At 47.3% G+C, this 25,137-nt stretch overlaps 1 protein-coding gene and 1 non-coding gene across 3 annotated transcripts; both read left to right on the forward strand.

Annotated features, from left to right (window-relative positions):
- Positions 1 to 29: 29 nt before the first annotated feature.
- Positions 30 to 13,632, forward strand: LOC105760236 (uncharacterized). Its single transcript, XR_012051568.1, has 2 exons — positions 30 to 985; positions 13,473 to 13,632. It is a non-coding gene; the product is annotated as an uncharacterized protein (transcript).
- Positions 13,633 to 15,415: 1,783 nt separating this feature from the next.
- On the forward strand, positions 15,416 to 22,244 carry LOC140680266 (uncharacterized). Of its 2 annotated transcripts, XM_072917140.1 has the most exons (8): positions 15,442 to 15,736; positions 15,866 to 16,046; positions 17,727 to 17,914; positions 18,005 to 18,064; positions 18,256 to 18,603; positions 19,315 to 19,390; positions 19,810 to 19,896; positions 20,623 to 22,244. In XM_072917140.1, the coding sequence occupies exons 3-8, from the start codon at positions 17,740 to 17,742 to the stop codon at positions 21,068 to 21,070; spliced, it is 1,194 nt and encodes a 397-aa protein (XP_072773241.1). In that variant the 5' UTR covers positions 15,442 to 15,736; positions 15,866 to 16,046; positions 17,727 to 17,739; the 3' UTR covers positions 21,071 to 22,244. The 2 variants fall into 2 exon arrangements, with proteins under 2 accessions (XP_072773242.1, XP_072773241.1); XM_072917141.1 differs by having other exon boundaries at positions 15,416 to 17,914.
- Positions 22,245 to 25,137: the final 2,893 nt, after the last annotated feature.

Here is a 25,137-nt window from a genome sequence, read left to right on the forward strand (position 1 = left end):
AGCACTTGCTCAGATCAGGCAAGGGGGGGAAACAAGGGTTTTCTCTCTACAGGATTATTAAAATAGTCCATACGGTGGATGTTTCCTTCAGGAATGAAGGAGTTGTTGAGGGACAGGCAGCACCCAGGACTGGCTGAGTGAGGGATGCGTGAAACGGTGGGAAGCAGGGGGTTAAACTGCTTCAATAGGGAACAGCGGCTGGCTTTAACAAAGGGAGTAGGAGGAGGGTGAGCAACATTACACTGTGCAAAATAAATAAATAGACGTACCTCTCCAGATCTGTGCTGTTTTCGGCTGCTCTGGGGGAGTTTGGCTGGGTTTCTCCAGCTGGGTCTCTGATCCGGCTTTGGAAATTCAGATGTGCATCTGGAGGTGCAGGAGTCCTGTGAAGCTTGTCAGAAATCCACTCCAGGTTATAGAGCAACAATGTAAGATTACTTTACCAGCATGTCCCTGAAGAAAAAAAGGAAAAAGGAAATCAAGAGTCTTTTGAGTCTCCTTTAGCCTTTAAAATGTTGCCTGACCTTTCTTTCAAGATAAGGCAAAGGAAAACACAGGCATCCATCACTGCCATACCTGGCTGAGTGCATTTAACCAGGAGAGCCAGCTCATAGATCTGTAGCCAAGAACTGTGTTCCACTTTGCTCCTCTTCTTTGGATGTTTTTATATTCTTCTGGCAAGGTTATTGTGCACCAGTAGCTAGGTGGGAATAAAACATTTCATTGCACTTCTTAAGGCCATGGCTATAACTGACTTTTCAGCAGATGGGAATTTTTATGTCCAAGGTACAACTCTTCAAGGTATTTTCTGTACCTTGGCCAAAATTTAACCAGATATTTCACTGAAACAGGAATTGTATTGTCCAATTATATTGCATAGGAATGATATGGATGATACTTCTTCAGATGAAACACCCCTGGAACTTTCTTCTTGCCTGTTTTGGGAAAGCTGGTGTGGTTCATAAGGAGTTGTAAATGAAGCAAGGTAGGTCTGCAGGGGGAATGTGGTTTCTAAGTATTGCTGTTGTCCTTTTTCAGAGAAAACCATACAGGAACGCAGAAAAATTCAGGAGAATGTGATGTTACATTTGCTGATCTGTAACTATTCCCTGGGACAAAAGGGTCTTAAAGTAGTTTTCATCCACAATTCTTTATATTTTTTCAGCATAAAGTATATCTCTGGTCTCTGGAATAGCTTAAAAGCTGTTCTTTCTCTTCCCCAACTATATTATCTTGGAATTTGCATCATGCTGCCATGGCCAGGGGTTGTGTGCCTGGCTGCTGTGTGTTTTAGGGGCTGGGACCTGAGGGGGCTGCAGGAGCTGTGGCGCTGATGATGCTCCCTTGTGCTTTACCCTCTGCCTCACTCCTCATTATCCATAGTGAACATGCTGTCCGTGCCTTGCTTAGGATGTGCTTGATTAAAACAACCTGTCAGAGATGAGATGGAGACTAACTAAAGCTCATTGCCTGGTGTGGTAAAGGGGCTTTTGTTTATATGCCCCAAACAAATTATTGGCACCTGCTTTTGGAGCTCCTTGCCTGGTTCTCCAACAAAACATTTTTGCTGTGGGGACAGCAATTGTCAACAGATCTAAATTCATGTAGAAAATTGCTTTGCAGTAGGAACTGTTCTACCAACAGAAAAAATATTTCCTCTGTGTGAGGAAATATTCCTCCGTGCATATAGGTGTGATGGGGAGTGCTGGAGAGAAGGCTGAGACAATGTTTCTTTCTTCTTATCTTCTCTGGCTGGGCATCCCTTGATTATAAATGTTAGTGGCATTAAGCCCTGGAAATCAAGCACTGGTTTGAAGATGCTGCTACAAAGGGCACGAGCTGTGTTTTCCCTGCTTGGACCTACTTTTGTGCCAACAGCTCCATCATCAGCACAGTGTGAAAAGGACAGAGATTGTATTCCTGGCAAATCCATGCCATGGAGATGGACTTTGCCTCTTGAAGCCCATGTTCACACTGTGCAGCTTGGGTCAGCTGTGCAAACAAAGAAAAGGCAGCATTTCAGGGAGGGGGAAGTCCCTGCCAATGCTAAATCAGTGGTGCTTTATTGCCTTCATAAAGCTGATGTGCTGCTGGCTCCAGATAAAGGCCATGCACCATTTTAGAGTTATGGAGAACCTGTTTTGTTGGGCTCCTGCTGCTGTCAAGGAGTCAAGTTCATCTCAGGGACACAGATATACAATCAATAATCTGTTTACCAAAACAAAATGTTCTCGGCTGGCTGTCTTGCAGTCACTGGTTATTAAGGTGATTTATTTGTATGAAGCGTTCAGGCTTTCAAAAGCATTGCAGGTTAATAATAGAATCAAGGAGTAGTTTGGGTTGGAAGGGACTGTTAAAGGTCATCTAGTCCAACCCCCCTGCAATGAGCAGGGACATTGTCAACCAGATCAGATTGCTCAGAACTGAGCCATCCCACCTGGCCTCGAATGCTCCCAGGGATGGGGCATCTACCACCTCTCTGTGTAACCTGTGGTAGTGCTCACCATCCTCATTGTAAAAAAAAACTTTTTTATAGCTAATTTAAATCCACCCTCCTGTTTAAAGCCATCCCTCCTTGTCCTACCACAACACAACCTGCTGTCCTGAGAAATGTCCAGACCTGATCATGTCAAAAGGGCAGTAATTGCTTCTGGCAAGCTAAGTGTGCCTGGTCAGGCTACTTGTAGGATAACATTCACCCACAAGCTGGGAAGTCCTCCTGCTTTCCCCCAAAACCTCCCCAGTCTGACTGAACCAGGCTGGCTTGCAGAGGTGATGGTGCTCACCTTGTAGGACACCTCAGGGAGCCAGGCAAGAGCTGCAGGTGGTGAGGGGTACCTGCAGGGCAAATGTCTCTGTGGGTAAACTGGTGAATTGTGGGCAAAGAAGGTGCTTTTGAACGGTGATAATTGTCATGGATCCAGGGGCTGATGACACATCCTGCCTCCCAGAAGGCAAAGGGGTACAGGGAGTGATTGAAGGAAAATGGGAGTAAGGAGTCCATAAAGGGCCTGTTTTTGTCAGGGAAAGTACATATCAATAACTGCCTGTTTCTGCAGGGGAGCAATCAACACAAAGGCCGTGTTAGCAATTCCCTCAGACCAGCTGTGATGGGGAATAAAAGCTGCAGCCCTGGGAGCTGCTGGGTGGCTGGCTGAAGCTCTTTGTTCCATGCAAGCCAGGAAAGAGGTTGAGAAGCTCCTGCAATGGGTTAGCCCTCATTCCCAGCGCTTCTTGGAGACCCTGGCTCTTCTACCATACCTCCCCCAGTCCCGTGGTGCTGTCTGGGGCCACCCAGAGGTGCCACCAGCCATTGAGGGCAGCAAGTGGCATTGTAAGAGGTTGCCTGGCTCGCAGCAGGAGCTGTGCTGTCAGATGTGTTATTAAGAGAGCTCTGGTAGAGTACTCATGACAGTGGGAGCAAGGACATGGTGCCAGTCTTGCTGCAATTAATACATATCTGTGAGAATTTAGAGTGCAGAGGGAATGCTGCTTTAAACACATTAGTTTTCTCTCCCGTTCCCTGCTGGTCTGGCTTCAAGCAGCCTTGCTCCAGAGAGAAATTAAAATCTGCTTACGTTCCAGGATGCTTTTATTCTCCAGCATTTATTCCTGTTTTTCTCCAGGGCTGGAAGTGAATGTGTACTTTGGTTGGTTTGCTGCCCTGAGCCAGCTCAGTCTGTTGAAAGCAGAGCTCTTTGGAAGAGGGAGGTTTCTGGAAGTGGACTCTCCCCTTTTTCAGTGCTGCTCATCACCTTTGTGGGGTGTGAGCAGCTTGGGGAATGGCCTGGGGCTTCCATTGTGTCAGTGCTGCCACAAGGAGTGGGGAAGAGCTGTCCCATGGCTCTGACTGTGCCAGAGATGCTGCTGCCTCATCCTCCTTAACTCTGGAAGCAGGACAAGCTAATCTGCTGTGTCAATCTATGGGTCAATTAGGCATCTGGACCTGGAGCTTTTCTGCTTTTCTATCTCAGAGTCCTTCCATCAACCCATGTGAGTGACAGCTTTTGAGTAATTTGCCTGTGGGACCTGTGAGGGCAAAGCCTTGGATGAGATGGGACCTGGTGCTGCAGTACTCAGGGGTACAGCTAATTGCTTCCTTTGGGAGTTCTCTTGACCACGGAGATGTTAACAGGGCTCTGTTTCCTGCTGCTTGCCTTTATCAGATGTGCACAGAGTGTGTGCAAGGAGGTTCTTCAGCACAACTGAAGATTAAGACATGAGGAGGAATCCTAGTTTGAAAGGATGAGAGCAAAACCCAAATAAAAGGATGGTTTTTGCCCAAAGTTAGCGTGAGTTGGTAGGTAGGAATCAGCTGTTCCCCTGGATCGCTGTCCTTCCTGTGCTGCTGTCACATGAGGGTGTCCTGCAGTTCTATGATCCATCAGCATTCCTGGCAGGAATATACATTATTTAATTCCTATTAAGCTGGTTGTAACACAGCTGCTAAGAGCCCTTGGTGTCTGCCATGTCCAAAAGTCAAGTTGTCACTTTGACTTTTTTGATGCTATCTGAACTGTCACTTGTGAAAAGTCGCCCTTTCTGTGATTGCTTGACCTGCTTGGAAAAGCTTTGGGCCCTTACAAACAGCAGCACTGCAATAGGGCTGTAATGCATCCTTGGGAAAACAGCTGGGAGCCCTTCAGGGATCTCACCAGGGAGCAGGCTCTGTGCAATATATTCCAATATCTCTAAGCAACAGCTTAATGTGCTGCCTTGTCTGCTTAAGTAGCAGAGCTCCTCTGGCCTAAAAGCCTCCTCATGAGAGGGTTATGGAGTGCAAATTGTTGCTGAATGAATTTGCTGCTTTGTTCACTCTGGTTTCCCCTCCCTTTTGTGTTATGACAGTGAAATGACTCATCTTCACCTTAGTATCATGTTTTAGAGAAATGATCTAATATTTTGTACAAGGTTCATTGTGAAAAACCCCAAACTAACATAACAGGTGAAATCTGTCTCCTGGCACAACGTTTTCCAGTGCAATTACACAGAGCTACTACCTTCCTCCACCATCTTTTGGCCAATAGACATTGTGGACTAAAAAGTTTACAATACCATCAACTATTGTAAGGAAAAAAGGAAAAAGCAGAAGGCCTGGTTTGAGCTTAGTGAAACTTGATTTTAGCTTTGGACTGCAATAATTCATTACAGCTCTGTTTTACAGTTAATACCAGCCTGACCTACTTAAATAGGGCATCACAATTCTTGTGGTCATGTATGTGCTCATGAAAATTCCATGCTAAGAGCATGAGCCGTGTTGGTTTTGTCAGCGTGATGGAGAAAAATGTAAGCTGGATAACTAAGCTGAATTGAGTAGCAAATGCTGTGCTATAAAACTCATAAAAATAATTTAAAATGTGAAATGGAAAAGGGAAGGGATTACTGCAAGGTGAGGTTTATGACTGGTGCTCTCTACTCATCTGCACCCCACGGTCAGGGCCATAGTGGGAGTGCTTGAGCCCGTGAGGGAGGGGCTGGATTCAGTGTGGGCCCCAGAAACAGCCAAAAGAGCAGTGACAGTCAGGAGCACCTGGCTCTTCTCTCTTTAAAAACTAATTTGAGCCCCAAAGCAAAGCCCCAAAATTTAATTCCCTGGGGATTGACACTGTGAGGTCTTTGACTGGGGATTTCACAGTGTGCTGGGTAAATAAAGTCCCCATCAGAAATCATATTGATGAAAATTATAGATAACCACACCAAAGTTTTGGATGCTTGTGAAAGAGAAGAAAAATCAAAGAAATAAAGGTACACATCTGTGTTCTCCACAGGGAATAATTTCTGAAGTGCAGAACTCACCAGGCCATGCAGGGCCTCCTGCCAAGGGGAATGATTTCAGACAAGTGCTGACTGCGTGGGAGAAGCTGTTTTGTGTTGGAGGGCTGACTTATCACTGAAGTTTTTCAATTCTAATACTTGGTAATATCAGTGTCATTTTGTCAGTAAGGAGCACACTCAGGCTCTGAAACATCTCCATCTCCACCTGCTTCACAACTCCACTTGAAGGCAGATGAAAATTATTTCCTTGTAAATGACCTGTTTTCACCAAGTTCTGCAAACTCTTACTGAGGCTCCCTGCCATAAAGTTGATTTTCTATTTATTTTTCTTTTTTTTTTTTTTTAATAAGAAGAACTGCTTTCTTCTTGCAAATGTTAAGTAAACTTTTTCCCCACCTGGGATGTCTGGAGGTGCAAATCCTGTACAGAAACACTCCCCAACTGCATCAATAACCTTTTTGTACTGCTCAGTGAGTCCTAGAAAACTGCAGAGCAGTTTTGTGCCTCTGCAGGTTACTTGGCAATCAATTCTCCCTCTCTGATAAATCCTAATTTACAGGGAGGATGTGATGAGCTCCCTCCTCTGCAATCAGGAGTTGGCAGTGCCCATTCTTCTGTGGGTTTATGGGTTCAGCAGAATAATATCATAGGAACAAAGGTGTTCTGCAGCATACCTGCTTGGTTTGCTCCTCATTTTATGGGGCAGACAGCAACCTTCTGCAGCCCTAAAAAGGGCAGGGAATTTTCTGGACTGGGAAGAAAAGCATCCATGAGAGAGGCAGAATATGATGCTGTTACCCATGGCTGGTGTTCCCACCTCTGTTGTCAGATTTCCCTTCCCTGCCCACCCTGAGTAATGGGTGGTTTGTAGTGATGTTGTCCATATTGAAATCGGTCAAGGAATTTCTGGACTTATTTCCAGCATGAAAACAAACCCTGTTTTGCTGGTTGTATGAGGGAAAAATGATTTCAGGCAGAGAGAGGCAAAAAGGAGGTGAGAGACCAGTGAATTTTTTCCATGTGGCCGCAGGGTGGGAGAACAATTGTGGCATGGAGATGTGTTCCTAATGTAAAAGCAACAAAAGCGACTCAAAGAGTGAGTGAGCATCACTTGAGCTACACCTCTGTCAGTAAGGGCTGGATAACTTCTGCTCCTTCCCCTGCCTGAGCACCTGTGTGGGGCTGGTTGCCCCTGTCATTTACCTTTCTTAGAAAACTGTTGGCTTCTCAGACTCTCCTGGGCATTCAAGTGAGTCCAGGAGATGTGGGGGTGAGCTGGTAAGTGGGTTTGGATGGTCTTGGCTGTTAGGTGTTGCTATGTTTCCTGGTGTTCTTCTCCAAAGCAATCCCTGGCATGCTGCTTTTGTGGAAGGCAGAACAGCTCAAGAGAAAAATGTGCTTGAAATTACCTCTTCTGGGGGAATGCAATATGCAATCATTGCAGATTTTCTGCTAGGAACTGCTTGTGAACAAAGATGGAGCTTGAATTAGGGATCTGCCCTTGTGGGGGTCCCTTACACTGACACAGAGCTCTCTGTGCCTCTCCGGAGGGTTGTCACCCTACAGAAAAATGTCACTTCAGGAATCTCCTGGCAGGGCAGGGAGGGGGATTTGACATCACAACTGCATGACTGGGAAAATCACAGAGGTAAATTCTCCTTTTCTGGCCAGGAAAGCCAAGGTGTCTGTCTGCTGTGTTCCACGAGTAGGAAATCAATTGCTGAGGGATTTGTGCTGGGAGATTTGTGCTTTATGAAATTCATACCAGGGGCAGAGGACTGGGGAGCTGGAAACGATAGGGCTGTCTTCCTCCCCTCTGCTGCTTTAATTGTTTGTAATGATTTAATAAGCAGCAGTATTCTTCCCTGCAGCAAACACAGGCATGTGGCATTTTATTGCCTTTATTAGGGTCTCTGTTTGGAATTTCTTTGCTGTATTTCCTCAGTGTGAAAACGGGACGTTGTGCTGTCAAAATTCTGTGTTGAGCCAGCATCAAATCTATGCAACTATATGGGAAGGAAATAATAAGGAAAAATGACATGATTTAAACAAAGAAAGTCTCTTGGCTTTGGCACTTTATGTGCACAAATGCACATCAGGAGAGGAAGAGCAAATCAGGTACAAGCTCCCAGTACTTGCAGAAGAATGAATGGAAATAACTTCCTGTTTAGGCTGGAAATTAAGAGAAAATTTGTACTCATCAGAAGGGTGTTGAACTAGAGCAGCTGCCTAGTGACAACAGACAGATGGAGAAATGAAACCCCACATTACAGGCTTTTAATGTGGAGGGTTTTGGATGTTGGGGTCTTTAGAAGCAGATCTTGTGAGTCCCATGGGCAATGCAGGTGGTTTCCAGGGGAGCATCCCTGTCCTATGTCAGGGATCTGCTGCCCTGGTCCCACAGAGTAACTTGGGTTGTACCTGATGGCTCAGCAGAGCTTGGGGAAATGCCTCAATGTTTTTTGGATTTCAATGGCATTTGGGTCAAATTGAATTTATCCTCTGAGGGATGGAGCCTTGAGTTCTCACGGGTTTTGTTTGAACATTTCTTTAATCTGCCCCCCACCCCAAAACCCCCCAGCAGATCCCTTGCTCCTCCCACTCTGTCTCCCACATCTCTGTGATCCTCAGAGCTTTTCCCTTACACTAGAAGAACTGGAAACTGGCTGGGTTTTGTTGCCTCTTGGCAAGAAAATTGTCTCCTATTGTGCAGCTCAGGGGGAAAGAAATCTCTTTCTCCCTTCAGTTTGCTGCAACAAAGTGTTTTGTTCCTCCTTGTGAAGAACTGGGAAGAAACACTTCTTTTTAAGCTGAGGGAGCACAATTCGATTCCCTTATCATTTTGAGCAAAATAACCAAGTTATTTATGTTGAAAGTCACTCCAAAATTTTAAAGAGATCTTTTGAGAAAATATTTCTCTTGATGACTGATTATGAGTGGCTATGGGAAGAAACTCTTTGCCTTGAACCACTCAAGGCAATAATTTCTTTCCAAGGAGTAGATGTAATTACATTTTCTGGGTAAAAAAAAAAAAAAAAAAAAAGTAGTAGTGGACCGAAGGAGCTTCAAGCCCATCTCCACTTGCTGCCAATGACTGAATTAAATGCACAGGGCTCCTATCAGCTCTGCCAGACAAAACGTTGCTTTTGGGTTATTGGGGGTTTTGTCAGAAGTCTTTGTAGTATGAATAGTTCATACTGCTGGCTTCAGCTATTCCTGCTGTCCATCACATCTTGCTATTATAAGGCAGCTCTTTTCATTATGTTGTCTTTTAATTCAGATATCTGAACCTTTTTCTACTTCTAGTCCCAGTTTTCAGTAGGACAAACATTTTCTTATCTGTGAGTGTATTCAGTGGTGGCCACACAAGTGAAGCCAAGAAGCTGGCAGGTGATAATTTATGAAACTTTGTATAATGGGAAAAATTCAGCATTCAATTTCCATCTCCTTAGAAATCTCTATTTCTTTTTTTTTTTGTCTCTTGTGCTCTTTGTGGCTGGTCTGAGTTTAGAGCTTGGAAATGCAATTATATGGATCCAAATTCTTTTGAGAGAGAATAATCTTGTACACAAAGCCAAATAATTTTAACTTTTCAATATTAGAGCAGTTTGACATCCAGGCTTGGGGAGCTGGCAGTGGTTAGTACCTGGCCAGCCTCAGAACAGAGAGTTCATCTGATTTAAGTGAAATTTCATTCATTGGAAACAAAGTTAAATTGCCTCTTATTTGCTCAGCACTAAAAATCCACCTGAAGCTGATTGCCAATACTTGCTGCTGAGTGATGGGATGGCACCATGGGATGTCACTTGCAATGGCACCATGAAATGAGAGAAATATTAAAAAATGGTATTTCCAACCATGTGCAGGCCCTGATGTTCTGGTGTTGGCTTGGTGCTGTCAATAGGGCTGATTTTGATGGTTTTAGAGGCACTAACCTGGGCAGTGAAATGCACCTCATTGCATCTCTGGTCTCTGCAGGTGCCTTTATCTTCCTTCATGCTCCTCAGAACTGAAATCCTGCAAGGACCAAGTCAATCTGAGGCTTTGGGAAGGATCAGTAGTGATAGATTTTGGTGAGATTTGAGTCAGGAGATGTAAGTAGTAGCAGAAAGTGCTGTAATCTTCATCTTTGTACTCTCCTGCATGCTGATGCAGTATGAAGGAGGCAGGGATTCCATAAAGCACCTTCTGTAGTTCCTGTGGGAGAGAAACCAGTGGCAAGTTCTTTTATTTCTTGGAGTTTCAGGCATGTGTCATATAGCTGTGCTGCACCCCGGGGGCCAGGCTCTGCCTCTCCTTGCTCCTGCTGGTGCTTCCAAACTGTCTTCTGGCATTTTTATTTGCAAACCACCTCTGACCAGCTTCCATTTTGCTTTAAAAATTCAGCACCACGTTTGTGGCTGAAGAGGTCTCAGAGCTGGGGAGAAGGATTTGAGATGCAATTTGCATAAGAGTTGTTACAGAGGGGAAAATGATGAATCCCTCCTGTGTCTGGAACTGCTAATCTTGCTCTGAACATTGAAAACCTCTTCAGCCTCCCTCATTATACCTAAATTTGATTACTGCTTTGATTTCACACCTCTTTCATGCAGGCTTTTCCTCTCTCCTTGGCTGGACTTGTCAGGCCTGAGAAGAGAAATTTTGTTGAGCCTTGGGACAGTTCCCATCCTCTATCCCGGCTCCCAGTGCTGCTTGTAATGATCTTGGGAACCTGAGCATGAGGGAAACTGGGAGGAGTTTAGTGAGAGGCAAAGTAAGGCACAGAGGTGAAAGTAAAAGTGCAGAGTCCGGGTTACCAGAGTCTGCTGTGTTGTGGGGATCTGGGCCATGCAAAGTCATGTTTTCCTCTGTGAATGGCCAATTCCTTCTGTATCTCCTCCTGAAATTCCTGTGCACCTGGGCAGGTGCTGGAAGTGCAGCCACACAAAGTCCCCACAGAGCTGTGTGGGACCCCGTGGGAATCATTTATTTGCTGCTTTTGATGAAAAGCTGTGACATGAACCTCAGTGTCAGGGAGGTGAGACGTTAATGCTGCTGCTGCCAGACAGTGCCCACAGACCGTGTCTGGAGGCAGCTCAGGAGAAGATGAAGAAAAACCAGGATTAAAACCCATGTGCTACTGAACTCTATCAGAAACAGCTTGGAGTGAAGTCTGTGCAGTGACTGGGGAGGGCTGGATAAAGGGGCCAGCTCTGAGAAGTCTGTGGTACAGCAGCGATGTCCTAATACTGATCTTTGCACAGAGATGAAAAAGTCTCAGTTTGCATGGCCTGAATGTCTGGGTTTGGAAATTCTGCATTGCACAAGCTGTGCTGAGCTCATCTGGCTCTGAAATATCATCTCTGCACCTTAGCCAGGATCAGCATCAGAGTTCTGAAGAGATGACTAAAAATCAGTCATAACCCAGAAGCAAACCTCAGCAATACACATCTCTGTCAGGTGAGGAGGCCAAAAGCTTTCGTTATTGTTCTTGGAGAATGAATTCAGCAATTTAAAAATTCCCTCTCTTGGCATTAAAATACTTTAGTTTCAGCTCTGCCCCTGATTATCAATGTCAAGTGTTCCTCTGGGTGGTTGGGGATGGGTTCTCCCCCTGCAGCTCTCTGCAGGTTGGGGCTAATTAGAGATGTTCTGTCAGGTTCAGATGTTTTGGTGCCCGAGCAGGGAGCGCAGAACAGGGATGACAAGCGCTGACATTTGCTGTGCTACAAAGTCCAAGGGACAAACTTGTGCCAATGAACGTCACACCTTTAACTAGGAGGATCAATTAGTGTTGTGCATGTACCAGAGTCTGGTGACAGAGGGGGCTTCCAAAGGAAATCTTGGTCCATGTAAGACCGAGGCCTCTGTGCTGAGGCTGCCTCCAGGCTGGTCCAGCCCCTCAGGCTGCCCAGGAACAGGGGCTGCCCACAGCCCAGTGCACCTCACTGGCCCTGGGGCTACCCAGGCAAGAGCCATGGATGAAGCTGGGCAGGACCACGCAGGCTCAGCCCTGCTCCAACATGGGATCCCACGGGACCGGGCACGCTGGGATTTGCCCCTGCAGCTACCAAGTGTGTCCAGAGAGACTGCAAGGAGACAGTGTCCTCTGTCAGTGGGAGCCCTCTGTGCAGGTACCCCCACTCCTGGGGTGGCTGTGCCAGCTCCCCCATGAACCTCCCGCCCTGGGAACCTGGAGCAAGGGGAAAACACAACTTTGCCAATGCTGCCTGTGCCTGAAGCAAATGGAAAGAGAACTGGGGTGTGAAAAATCAGGGTTGTTTATTTACAGAAGAACAGCAATGAAAACACAGAACACTTTGACTTTTGTAAGAATATTTGTAACAACAACAATTTATTGAACGTATATACATAAGAACATATCTAACAACAATATTTGAAACGTATTTACAGAAGACCAAACGTAGCACTAAAACCTATATCCTAAAGCGAACAACAAACTCTAAAAACTATGTACAAAATGGTTCCATCTCAGCCCGGGATCTCCATCAGTCCTGGAAGAAAAGCAGGTGCCATTGTCACTCCAGTCAGGCACAGAGGGCTCTTCCGTGTGTCCCCAGGCTGGCACAGTGGGACCCTGCTGCCAGAGCTGAGGCTGGCTGGGTCTGGGGGCTGGGCCCCAGGCACTGGGATGGGGCTTGTGTGGCCAGAGCAGGGACCACCCAGCCCAGCCCCAGCCTGGCTGCAGGGAACCCACTCTGCCTGTGGGGACCACATACCTGTCCTGCTGCTGGCATCGATCTTCATCCCAGGACCATGGCCTCCTCCTCATCTTCTTGATCAATTTCCATGTCCTCATCGTACTCTTCCATTTCCACATCCGTCCCCTCTTCAACATCCACTTCCATCTCTTCCTCTCCGGTCTCTTCTCCATCCACATCCATCTCCTCCTCCATATCAGTCTGTGTGTCCACCTCCATTTCTTCCACTCCGTCTGCGACAGCCTGCAGAGGTAGCAAAACCTCAGAGTGGGGTCCCTGTCCCACCCCATCCCCCCAGAACTCCAGCCCACCCGGGCAGCTGGGGGGATCCACCTCCATGGAATGGCACCGTACCTTCCTCAGGACAAATGTGAACATCCTGCAGGGACGGATGACACAATCCAGGCCTTCAGCAGCTATGGAACCTGATGATGGGGGTATCAGGGGGCAGGAACAAGAAGGGTGGCAGGAGCGGGCAGGAGCAGCGTGCAGGGTGTGCTGACCCCAGGGCCAACAGTTGTGTTGTGCTGCTTGCTGGGTGCTGGCAGTTCCAGGTGGGACATGGATTGTGACATGACAGTTGAGCTAGAGAGCCTTTGGTTCCATGCTTAGCAACGTTCCCCCAGACCATGGTGCTCAGAGCCCTGTTGCAAAGATGGGGCATCCACAGCCTGGGCCAGTGCCTCAGCAGCCTCAGTGGGAAAGAGCAGCTTCCTGAGATCCAACCTCAATCAGCCTCCTGCAGCTGAAAGCCATCGGCCCTTGTGCTGTTGCCACAGGCCCTGTTGAACACTCTGAACACTCTGTCCCAGCCTTTCTTGTGGGACCCTTGCAGTCCTGCATCAGGAACTGAGCGATGGAAGCTTTAGGCCCAGGTTTGCCTCTAAATGTACAAAATTAATAACAGTGGAGGGGAAGATGGTGGGACACTGGTTCTGCTCTAACTGGTGAATATTTTCTTTTTTTTTCTTCTTCTTTTCTCTCATGCTGATGCAGGTTGAAATGAAGCTTGGCACAATATCCATTTTCTTCTCCATTTGTGAAACACGGAACAAAGTCTGGGCAAGCTGATGATGCAGAGGAAAACCTGCAAATGTACTGGTTATCCTGAGCCTGGAGGATGCAGTTAAAGCCAGCCAAAAGCAATTTCTGGAAAGTCAAGCCTGGTGTACATTTCTTTGAGTTTTGCTATGCCATCTTCACCTGAGTCTTATAAAAAAGCAAACAAAAAAGTCAAACAAAAACAGACAAAAACCCAAACAAACAAACCCACACAAACCAATCAAACCAATGGATTAAAAAAACCCAAATAAAACCAAAGGGAATGAGGAGTTAGTATTAGTTGTGAGGATATCACAGCAGGCAAATGGCTGCTTCCCACCATAAAAACCCACAGAAAACAGCTGCTCCAAAATATACCCAACAGGAGAACCATAAAAGTGATACATAGCAACTTTGGGGGCAGCTCCCCATTAAGGTGAAGGATGAGCACACAGTGGTACAGAACCAGCATTCTCCACCCTCCAGGCTGCTCTTTGCTCCTGATGAAAGACTCTTGCAGGACTGTGGCCCCTCTCAGTGCATTATAAATCATTCCCACAGCTCTCAGTTGAGCCACTGGCCTTTCCAGAGCGAGATCCAGGCACAATCCTACTGCCTGCTGAGCCTCTCTGGGAGATCCTGAGCATCTTCCGGCCTAGAGCCACAAAAGAGCTCAGGCTCTCCCTGACTGGGTTTTCAGGGGAGGTTTCCATATCCCTGTGAGATCTGTCCAACCCTCAGCACATCTGATTTTATGTAAAACGATGTGTTTGGGTTCCTTCCCTACTCCTGTGTGCCAGTGCGAAGTCACCCATGTGGATGGAGGGTATTGTGAGCAGGAAAATGCATTCCTGGGTTGCTTTTTTGCTTCACTGTCACTCAGCTGAACAGGGTCCTTATTATAGAGGGACTTACAAGAATGGGTAGGAATTTTGGCTCTGAGAGGAGCAAAAAGCACATTTTCTGCACCACATTCCCAACAGATGCTGTTTCCATCTCATCCAGTGGCTGGGGTAGGATGGCTGGTTGTGTTGTGCAGACACATTGCACTGCACCTTCCCCTGCTGGTGCCCAGCCTGGATCAGGGCAGGTTGGATGCCACATGGGATCCATCCTTTGCCATGCCATGCGATCCTCCATGCAGTAGGGATAACAAGCCCAGCACTGGGGAACCCCAGGTGCTGCAGCAGTGATATTTTTGGGAGAAACACGGAGCTGTGCATGGCCAGCTTGAAGTCTGCAGTGGCGTGAGCACCAGGCCTGCCATGCTGAGCCCAGGGCCACAAGCAGTGCTCACCCTGGCTGGGACATTGAGTCAAGGAGCTTTGCAAGAATTGTTTAGCTTGGAAAAGCTCTCAAAGTTCATGGAGTCCAACCATCCCCGCAGCTGTGCCAAGCTCACCACTGAACCACGTCCCCAGGTGCCACATCCACGCCTCCAGAGATGGAGACTCCAGTGCCCTGGACAGCCTGTGCCACTGCTGGACAGCTCTTTGGTGAGGAAATTTTCCTAATATCCAATCTAAGCCTCTACTGGTGCAACTTGAGGCTGTTTCCTCTTGTCCGGTTGGTTGTTACCTGGGAGAAGACACTGCACACACACACACAGAGAGAGAGAGGGACAGATGGGCACAAGGCATGGGAATTCCCTTTGACTCCTCAAGCACAAACCTATGGGGATGGTCCTTTTTTTTTGCACAGCAGATAAAAACTGAAGCAGTGAGCTGTATCCTAACCAGGGAGATGGGGTAGAAAGATGCTTTGAAAGGGGATAAAACTTGCTGCCAGGCTTTCCTCCATGAGCAAGTCCAATTTCTTTCTCTCTTTTTAATTTTTTTTTTTCTTTTGGTTCTGTGTTATTCCTCCGTGGGCAGGAGGCTGCAGGCATTTCAATTTTTTTCAAGTTCTTGTTACAAAAAGGGCCCAAAATATGTTCTCTTCTCAGAGGCAGTAAACAGCAAGTGCACAATGCAGCTTCTCTAAGCCTCTCTTCTCCTGTCTCAGGGAGAAAAGAATTCTCCAAGCCCTAGAGCCTGAGTCACTTGCTGTGTGAGCATGAATTAACCAGGAATGTTCGAGAATTATTCCTGAATAATTCATGAACCTGAATTAATCATGCATTTTCATGAATTATTCATGAATAACTCATGGAAATGCAAGGTTTATTCATGCTCCAAAAAACCCAAGGCTTTTTCCCTTCTCTTCTGCTTTCTCTCCCTGTAAGAAACAGACCTGAAACAAGCTAAGGAAAAAAATAATATATGTATATGGGAAAAGAACAGGAATAATAATGCTGAAACAAAACAACCAGGACAAAAGAATGCAAAAGCTCTTTCTTTCCTTTGCAGTGGGGACAGCAGGTGGGAGATTTCCAAGCCAGACAAAGGAGACCTGACAAGGACCTGTGGTGAAGGGACAAGCACAAGGCAAGGAAGTGTCCGGTCACCTCCTCTGCTGGAACAGGCAGCAGAGACCTGGAGAGACAGGAGACATCTTGCAAGACTCAACACCTGGAGCAGTGCTAACCAGGCAAGGAGCAGCTCTGTTGCTATCAGGATTGTGATCTCTCTTTTTTCTCTCTCTGTTTTTGTGTTTGTGTAGTTTTGTTGCTTTCCTAAGGGTAAATGAACAACTGGTTTGGGGAAGGAAGATCAGTGTGTTTTCTTTAAATGTTAAAAGAAAATCCCCCAGAGAGCTGTTTGGGCTGGGATTGTTTGCTGTCTGGAATGTGAGCTCTGTTTCTGAGAGGGAGAGGGCTCAGCTATGCATTTATCCCAGTTTCTGCTCTGTAGCCTTCCCTGCGTTAGGGAGAGGGCTGGGGGCAGCTGCCTGTTTCGGGGAAGGATGTAGGGAGACAGGCACACAGATCATTTGTATATGGTGCTTCCTGATAAAAAAAAATCAATGCCAGGGTGTGTATCAGTCAGGAGAAAAGGGCTGGAGAAAACCAGGTGTGAGACTGTGCCAGCAGGGCAGACTGACAGGTCTGGGGAGAGTTACAGTTCCTGCAGGGAGCTTTGCTGCAACTGATGGTGGCTGAGATAGGGAAAGAGAAAGTTCTCCAGGGTGAACTTGAACCTTCCAAGTGAGAGGAATCAAATCCAGGCAGGACTTTAATGGGGGTGTGGAGAGAAAACAAGAAACTGGAATAAATTGGGTCCTAGCTGCCCTTTCTGCCAGCTCCAACTCTCCTCTGCCTACCCCAGCTTCCTCCCATTTTCTTTGGACACTGTGGCCATTCTTCACTGGCCACAGCACATGGGCCCAGCCTTGTCCCCAGAACTCTTCTGCCAAATGCTGCTGCCGAGCAGAGCAGGCAGGACTGGGGTGATGCTGCCTGGGCCCTTAGGAGCTGGGAAGAAACTGCTCCTGAGCTCAGCAGCCCTCGGCTCCTCAGCTGCTCCTCTGGCATGGGAGATTTTGGAAATCACCACCAGCCTGGCTCTCCAGTTTCTCCGATGGTTGAAGTCTGCAGCTCCAGGGGCAGAAAGGGAAAGCTCAGTGGGCAGAGCCGTGGGCCAGGACTTAGGATCCAGCTCCTTGCAGCTTTGTTGCTTGACTGCCTTAGACATATCTATCACTGGTCTGTGCCTCAGTTTCCCCATGGGTGAAATGAAGGGAATTTTCTGTTCTCCTTATCAAAGCATTTTGATGTTTACTGAAGGAAATAATTGTGGAGGCAAGGGAACAATCACTTCCTGGAATACCACTGGGTCTTTTTGAGTCTCTTCTCTGCACTGCCTTGATATCACACAGACACAGCCCTGCACTGGAGCAAACTGCTGGAGATCCACTGAAGTCATTTGAGCTGTGATGGTTCACAGGGGCAGAGGAGCCAGCCTGTGTCTGCTCAGTGGCTTGTTCAGCATCTGCTCAAGGTGTCAGCTGTGAGGGCTGGCCCTGCCTGATCCCAGGTGAGACCTGCCATGGCTGTCACTGCAAAGGACACTTGGATGCACTGAAGGCATGTGGTGCTGTGCTCAGTCAGACCCAAGACAGCCTCCTAGCAAAGGGCTTTAGGGTAAGGCAAGCTCAGAAAGGTGGGAATGGGAACAGAGAAATAAAATAACTGGTAGAGAAAATGTAAGGCCAAGTATTTTATATCTGCAGGTTGTGCTGGCCTGGGTAAAGCACATCTTGTGAACACTCCCACCCACAGGAGAGCCCAAACCCCTGTGGTGACATTCCCACACTGTCCCTCTGCTCCAGGTGGGCAGCCCTGATGTCAGCCAAGCTCTACGTGCTCATCAGCTGGCCCGATGGCAGCCGGGTCATCAACATTGAGAACATCAAGGAGCCCCGCAAGCCCTTCCACCTCTACAGCGTGGGGGAGCAGGTCCTGGCCCGCTGCCCTGGATTCAGTGGGCTGTACTGGGGTGTGGTGGAAGGCATAAGTGGTAAGTGACACCCCCCTGGCCTGGGTTTGCAAGTTGGGGCTGCTCAGGAGCGGAAGGAGTTTAGTACTGAAAGATCTTCTCTTCCTACAGAGCACAAAGGTATTTTGGAGAAGAAGCTGCTGGAAGATCGACAGCTCCTGGAGAAGTTAAGTGAGTAAGGGCTTTTGAAAATTGCACCTTTCAACTTCCATGGAGCTTTTTGGGTGGGAGGATGCTGAGCATGTTGTAGTCCCATCATAAATTTCACATCATTGCAATCAGTGTACAAAGCACTGAGTGGGAGTGGAAGACAGACACGCTGCTGTCCCATTGCTCATCCTGAGTATCTCCCTTCCTTTCAGAAGAAGAACCAGCTGTCCACAGCATGATGCCATCCCCACCAAAAAAATCCAGGAAAACGTTTCCAAAATGGACCTCAGGGAATGCATCCAGGAAATACCCCAGTGACAGGAACTCTCCTGCAAAGCCACTGCTGAGGGTGGCTGAGGCCAGCCTGCCCCGTGATGCCAGCAGCTCCTCCATCAAGGACAGGCGTGTCCTGGGAAGCGTGGCAGGGAGTCCCTGCTCGCTGGCAGCTCCCCCCCACCCAGCCAGTGCCTTCACACCTCCATCCACCTTCATCACCATGGCCATGCCAGGGCCAGGGACTTCCCAGAGTGAAGAGGACAGGGCTGGTCCAGCTGCCAGAGGTAACCTTGGGTTCTGGCTCTGCTGCCTGGTCCTGAGTGACAGGGTGGGATGGGGACTTGCAGAGCGGTCAGAAAACCTCTGCTTTGCTCCAGGGCTGTATGGGTTTGTCTCAGGGCTACAGAGGTTAGAGATGGCATTTCCTGGTCCTTTCCACCTGGGAGATCTGTTCCAGGAGGGCTGTCTAAAGGGAGATGCCTGTATGTAGTGTATGGTCTCTGCTCTGTCAGGCACCAGCTGTTTCCTGGGCTAGCAGTTCTCTCCCCCCAAGCCAAAAGACAATCTGAATGAATGAATGCCTGAATAACTGAAATTCCCCAAAGCCCTGTGTCTCCATTAGTCAAATTTTCTCAGATTTACCTATTTCCCTATTTTTCCACCCACCACTGCACCCATTAAATGCACTTATGAAAATGTGCTAGTGTCTTATTTACCTGCTGACTAACAGCAGCATCCAGAGATGATTTGGCTCTGCTTGCCTTGCCCCGCCATATCATTTGCACTTAGAACAGAAGCCCTTGAGATGCCACTTTTTTCTAATACCAAATCCCCATTGATCAGTCCTGGAAAGCCTGTCTGGATCACTGCTATGCAAATGGAATAAGGTGTTGCCATGCAATCTAGCAGGGGTGCTTAGATATGTTCTGGAGACAGAGGGGTTCAGGACCTTTTCAACAGCCGATATTTCAGCTTGTCTCTCACCCTTGCTGCAGATTATGTTGCCCTTCCAATGAAGAGGAAGCCAGATGGCATCTTGTCCCCGTGCCAACAGCAGATCTGTCTGAACAGGTAACACCTGAAAGCACAATAAAAACCCTGAATGTTTCACACCACACATATTGATTTCTGTCCACACTGTCTCCATTCTCTGGCAGTGCTTGCTTTGAGTAGATGCTCATGGAGGTTAAACCCAAAGCACAGAAGATAACAGAAGTTTGTGTGGGCACACACAGCAAGAAATGAGCCTGTGCTCTGATTCCATGGCGGGTCAGTGGGAGGTCCCCCATATCTGTGTGCCAGGGGGATGCAGAGGAGTTTGTGCACATTGAGAACCCTTCATGTTCCCTCTCAGTCTGTTTCATTCTTGTTGCAAATGAAACCAGAATTGACTTCGCTTTGAATTCCAGATAATTCTCCTCAGGAATGAATTTGAATGTGAGCACAAAGCTGTTTGTGGCAGTGCTGTTTAACTTGCTTGTTTCTTCCAGCCATGAGGAGCACAAGATTGATGCTTTGCAAGAGATGGATGGCTTTGAAAGGGCTCACAAAAATGTCAGTCCTGGTGAGATGGAAAGGTAATTAGCAAAAGAAGGCACTTGTTCCTAACAGTGTTCTCCTTCTCACTACAAAAGTGAGCAGTGAGATCACAGATGGGTGACAAAGTGGGGCAATTTTAAACTCCAAAGTTGCTGAGTCTCTTTACAATCAAGCCAGCTGTTTCTGATTGTAGGGCTTAGATTTAGAGATGCAAGAAGGCTCTAAAACAGTGCAGAAACTACAAAGCTCTTGCCTATAACAATCAAAACATGGTTGTGTGTTCCTTGTCTTATTGCTCATTACTTTGATGGCCAGTATCCAGTGATAAAGTGATGCAAGGGACGGTTTTCTTGCCAAGAAATGGGTGCCAAAAAAATTCAAGTTATAGTTCTTGCATTGTCATTTCCCACAAGTCTGTTGTTTAATACCACAAATATATGTGTCCTGGGACTTGCAAGACAGGCTTTATGTCTTTCCTTACAAATAAGAAGAAAACTGAGCATCAAAGTCTCCATGTATGCATGCCAAGGGGGAGTTGAGGGTTAAACTGAACATTCCTGAGAACTGAAAAGTCCAGATCATGTCATTTTTCTCTACTGCTTTACTCCTCACCCAGGAATAGCTGGAAGGGCTGATAGTCTGTCAGAGGAGTTGTCCTGCCCTGCTGGCAGAAGGCATCTAATCACTGCTTGGGTGGAGGAGTGACATCCAGAGTGAGGACATGGTGCCTTCTTGCCTTTGCACAAGCGACTTTAATTTTTCAGGGTGGAGAAGATGGAGCAGCTGGAAAGGATGGTGTTGGACCTCCAACAGGACGTCCTCTCTCTGAAGAAGAAGGTGCAGAGGCTGGAATCCCTGTCCTTCCAGGAGGAGCCCCACCGGCAGCCTTGTGAGGTGGTGGAGCTCTTCAACGGCTACACCAAGGAGCAGCTCAAAGAGACCATCAGGTTTGACCAGAAGATCAGCACAGCCTGCAAGACTCTGCTCTACAAACTCTTCACCTCCGACTACATCCAGAGCCACTCCATCACAGGGCGCAGGGGCAACACCTTCCGGGAGGCCAAGCCCATGATGGACGAACGCTGCATCAAAATCATCCGGGTGCTGCTGAAGCAGAAGTTTGGGGATCACCTCAGTGACACCGTGATCACAGAGAAGATCCAGAACGTGCAGAAAGCCCTGAGGCAGAAGTTTAAGACAGAATGTCTCTGAGGAGTGGGGGATTTGGTGTCTCCTCCTGCCATTCCGTGTGTGTCCCTGAGCAGCCTTCCCAGGAGAGATGAGCTGAGCAGCTGCTGCTCAGTAGATTTCCCCCAGGGAGTCAGCCCAAGTAAACCATGTGCTAAACACAGCTCAAACACTGCCAAACCTCTGCCTCCATTAACTGAGCAGGAACTGGGCCCAGCTTGGCTCGGTTTTTGCACTCTACGAGTTCCTTCCCATCCAGTCTGTGTGAGAACCTCACTGTGGGTGCATGGAATCACCTCTACGACTCTGATGGTGCTCAAAGGCTTCAGGGCTCCATTTGAGTCCAAGAATGGGTCAGAAAGGTAGCCTTGTTCCACACTGCAGAAATGTTGGCTTTGGCATGGGGAATCCAGCTGCAGACAGCCTGTGTCACCCAATGTGGCTTCTCTCTCTCTGCCTCTGGTTGCCTCATTCTTCCTGTGGGACAATATTTACTCTTCCCTCACAGTGAATGTTTTATTTCCAGCACTAAAGAAAGGCAGACTCATTAAAATGACACCTTAAAACATTCAGAAAAAGATATCTTGGTTTTTTTCTGCCTATTTGAATGTAGCTATAAGGAGGAGTTGTCTTCCCTAACAAAAGCCTGCTGAACAAGAGAAAGGGTCACCCATGAAAGTTACATTAATTTTCCTTTCTAGATCAGATTATTTCCATGCAGGAAAAATCCCTTACATTTTTATGACACAAGAGTGAGGGATGGAGGACAAAATATGGCCCAACTTTGCTTCAAAGATACACATATTGTGGACACTGTCAGTGTTATTTAAATACAGTATTTTTATCCTAGATAAGAAATGCCGAGTACAACCAGACACTTTGCTGAGGGACTACAGAGAAGGTCTAGAAAGACACATCTTTTCCTAAATAATTCAGAGCTGGAGTGTGTGTGGGTTAAAATTGTTCTAAGCATTAAAAGAATGAGATGCTGACACCAGTCCAGCACTTAACAGAAGTGTTGCAAAATACCAAACATTCCCTTTTACAGAGGCTTCTCTGACAAGGAATTGGTTTTCTCAGCTTAATTTTAAAAATATTCAGGAAAAGAAATGCCAGTGGGTTTGCATTAATCAAAACATTTGGTTTAATTTATATGTTTTGTTGTGTTTTCAAGTATTTAATTTCTTCACAGTTACATGAGAAATATTAATGCAAAATAAATGTATTGGAGAAACAAGGAGCTGTTTTGAAAGGGGGGGTGGGGGGGAAAGAAAGGTGTTATTCTCAGAATTTTCCTCCTCCTTCAGCCTTTATTTTTGAGCTCATCCATTAAAGTGGAGGTAATGCTGTGGTGTTTTTTGATTTTGGAGGGAGATAGGCTTGCCAATGTTTCTAGCACTATTTTCATCAGATGTTTTTAACAGTCATGTTAAATTGCAGAAGTAACAACTAAAGATATTCCTTTTGTTTTCCCAATGCAATGCTTTTCCTAACTATTGTGCAAACACATTGGTGATGATTTCTGCTTTGTAGGGAGCTTGGCCTGAGCAGCAGCTGGAGCACATCTGCTGTGGTCACTTAGAGCCCAGAGTGCAGCTAGTCCTGGAAAATACACTGAAACTGAGCAGAACTGCCCCAAAACCTCCTCAGTGCAGAAACACACCAGCCCTGCCAGAAACCTGGGACCTTCCCACCGCAGGCCTTAGGCTGGAATCACTGCTCAGGGTGATGTTTTGAATGTTAACTTATCAGAGAGAAGATTGAGGAGGCACAACCAGCCTTGTCCTGCAGAACCTTACAGCACATCTTGTTCCACCCCCTGCCATGGGCAGGGACACCTTCCACTGTCCCAGGTTCCTCCAAGCCCTGCCCAGCCTGGCCTTGGACACTTCCAGGGATGGGGCAGCTTCTCTGGGCACCCTGTGCCAGTGTCTCTCTCAATCTCTCCTCTCAATGTTCATCACATTCCTCACCAAGCTGCAGCCTGGAAAGCCAGCTCACGAATGTTATTTATTAAAATAAGTGCTGCTGCTGTCCTCCCCTGCTGAGCCCCCTGTGATGAGCTGCAGATCATTACTGTGAGTGAAGGGGGGAAAAAAGAGCCAGGGAATGGACGTGCTGCGGGGTGCCACGGCTCCCAAAACGCACCGCTCTAATCATCTCCCCTAGAAACTGATGAGCTGGGTGACCTTTCTGCTTGAAAAACCCTTCGGTGGCTCCCTCAGAGGTAACTCCCCAGCCTAACACACTTGCTGGTATTCAGGAGTGCTCCTGGTAAGTGGGCTGATGGATGCTCTGCGTCTCCGTGGGCAGCACAGCCACAGCAGTAATGAGCCAGCGCTCCAATGGGCGCTTCTCGGCTATAAAGGTTGTCCTCAGATATTCTCAAAGGCTTTGATATGGCAGAGAGGGTTGAAGAACGGCAACGCAGGCGGCTTTTCGTCAAACTTCATTTTTTAAAGTATTTGTGAGCCGGAGGCAGCGTTTGCAGGCTAATTGGGAGCACGGGCAGCCGTCGGCGATCAAACGTCAGCGCGAGGATTCCGATGCTCTCACCTCCCTGAACTCTCCAGCTCTGGCTAATCAGCTTCCAGAGGGAGGATCACACAGCACTGGCATGTGGCATTCCCTAGGGGATGCGGGGGTCAGGGTAGATAGAGGAGGAGGAGGAAGGTTTGTGCCAGAACCACTTCACTCAGGGATGTTCAAAGCCTGTGTCTCTAAGTGATGAAGGGCAGCTCAGTTGAATAGAATTAACTTCCCACTTTAAATGAATTACCAGGAAAAAGTGGTCAGCACTTGCTGTTGAGATTAATTTCTCTGCTGAATCTGCAGCATCTTGTTAAAAATGATGCTCCTGCTCAGCTTCTGGGGTGAGGTGGGTGCAGGAGGGTGTGGACAGCAAAAATGAGGGTCAAAATACAGGGGAGGTCTCCGGGGAGGTTTTGCATTTGGTTCAAAATCAAGAGAAACGGTGCTTGTCGACATCTGCAGAATCAGGATGGGAATGGAACATCCAGACCTCTCTCCCTCCAGGACAAGCTGGAGCAGCAGGGCTGTCCTCAAGTTGGGTTTAACCAAGGTGTGCAGGGACCTCAATGGGCTGTGGGGCTCTCTGAGAGCCATTGGTCCCCAGTACCCCAAAACTGCAATGGGGCCCTGCCACACTCCCCACCAGCTGGTCACACCTCTGTTGTTTCCTTAGGAACCAGGTGAAAGCTGCATGTTACTCACCGGCAGCAATACACAGGTTTTCAGGGAAAGATGGGAACCTTTCCAGCCTGCTCTGTATCAACCTTTACGTTTTAAGCTGGGCCAACACAAGGATTCTCATGAGGGTTTCTTTTTTATGAAATTTCATAAAAATCATAGAATTGTTTGAGTTGGAAGGGACCACTAAAGGTCCTCTAGTTTCAATGCCCTGGAATGAGCAGGAACATCATCAACTAGATCAGGTTGTTTAAAGCCTCATCCAACCTGACTGTGGCTGTTTCCAAGAATGGTGCATCAACAGCTACTCTGGACAGCCTATATCAGTGTTTTAAAAGAAAAAAAATTCCAGTTGTAGAGGTGCTGCTGGCAGCATGATTTTTTTGTGGGGAAAAAAGCCTGGCCCAAACAAGAGAGAGATTCTTTGGTGTTTAACCCCATTGATTTAGAATTAATTTCCTTGACCCTGCCAGGGGGTTCCATGTTCAGTACAGGCAGATTTCAATTTTCCCATTATGTGGCCTGTAGGAAACACTCACTGCTGAGTTTCTCAATGCCTGCACTGTGTGCAACCCCAGAAACCAAAACACATTCACTTAATGACATGCAGACTGTGAGTATCAGATAAAGGAATGATGTTAAAATGGAGGTAAATCCCTCCCTGGGTTTTAATTGAGGCTTACAAAGCCTGGCTGCCTTTCTGTGAGCCCCAGACAGCCACCACTGAGCCTGCCTGGTGCTCCAATCTGGTTGGATGCGCTTGGAAAAATCCTCTGTGCAGGAGGAGTGGGGCAGTGGGTGGTAGAAGTGTCTTTGGTTTGATATCCTCCATCAGGCAGCTGCAAGGACAGGGAAGTTTCAGCTGGGGGATGAAAGAAATA

The sequence above is a fragment of the Taeniopygia guttata genome, chromosome 20, assembly GCF_048771995.1.
Source record: "Taeniopygia guttata chromosome 20, bTaeGut7.mat, whole genome shotgun sequence".
NCBI classification, from domain to species: domain Eukaryota; kingdom Metazoa; phylum Chordata; class Aves; order Passeriformes; family Estrildidae; genus Taeniopygia; species Taeniopygia guttata.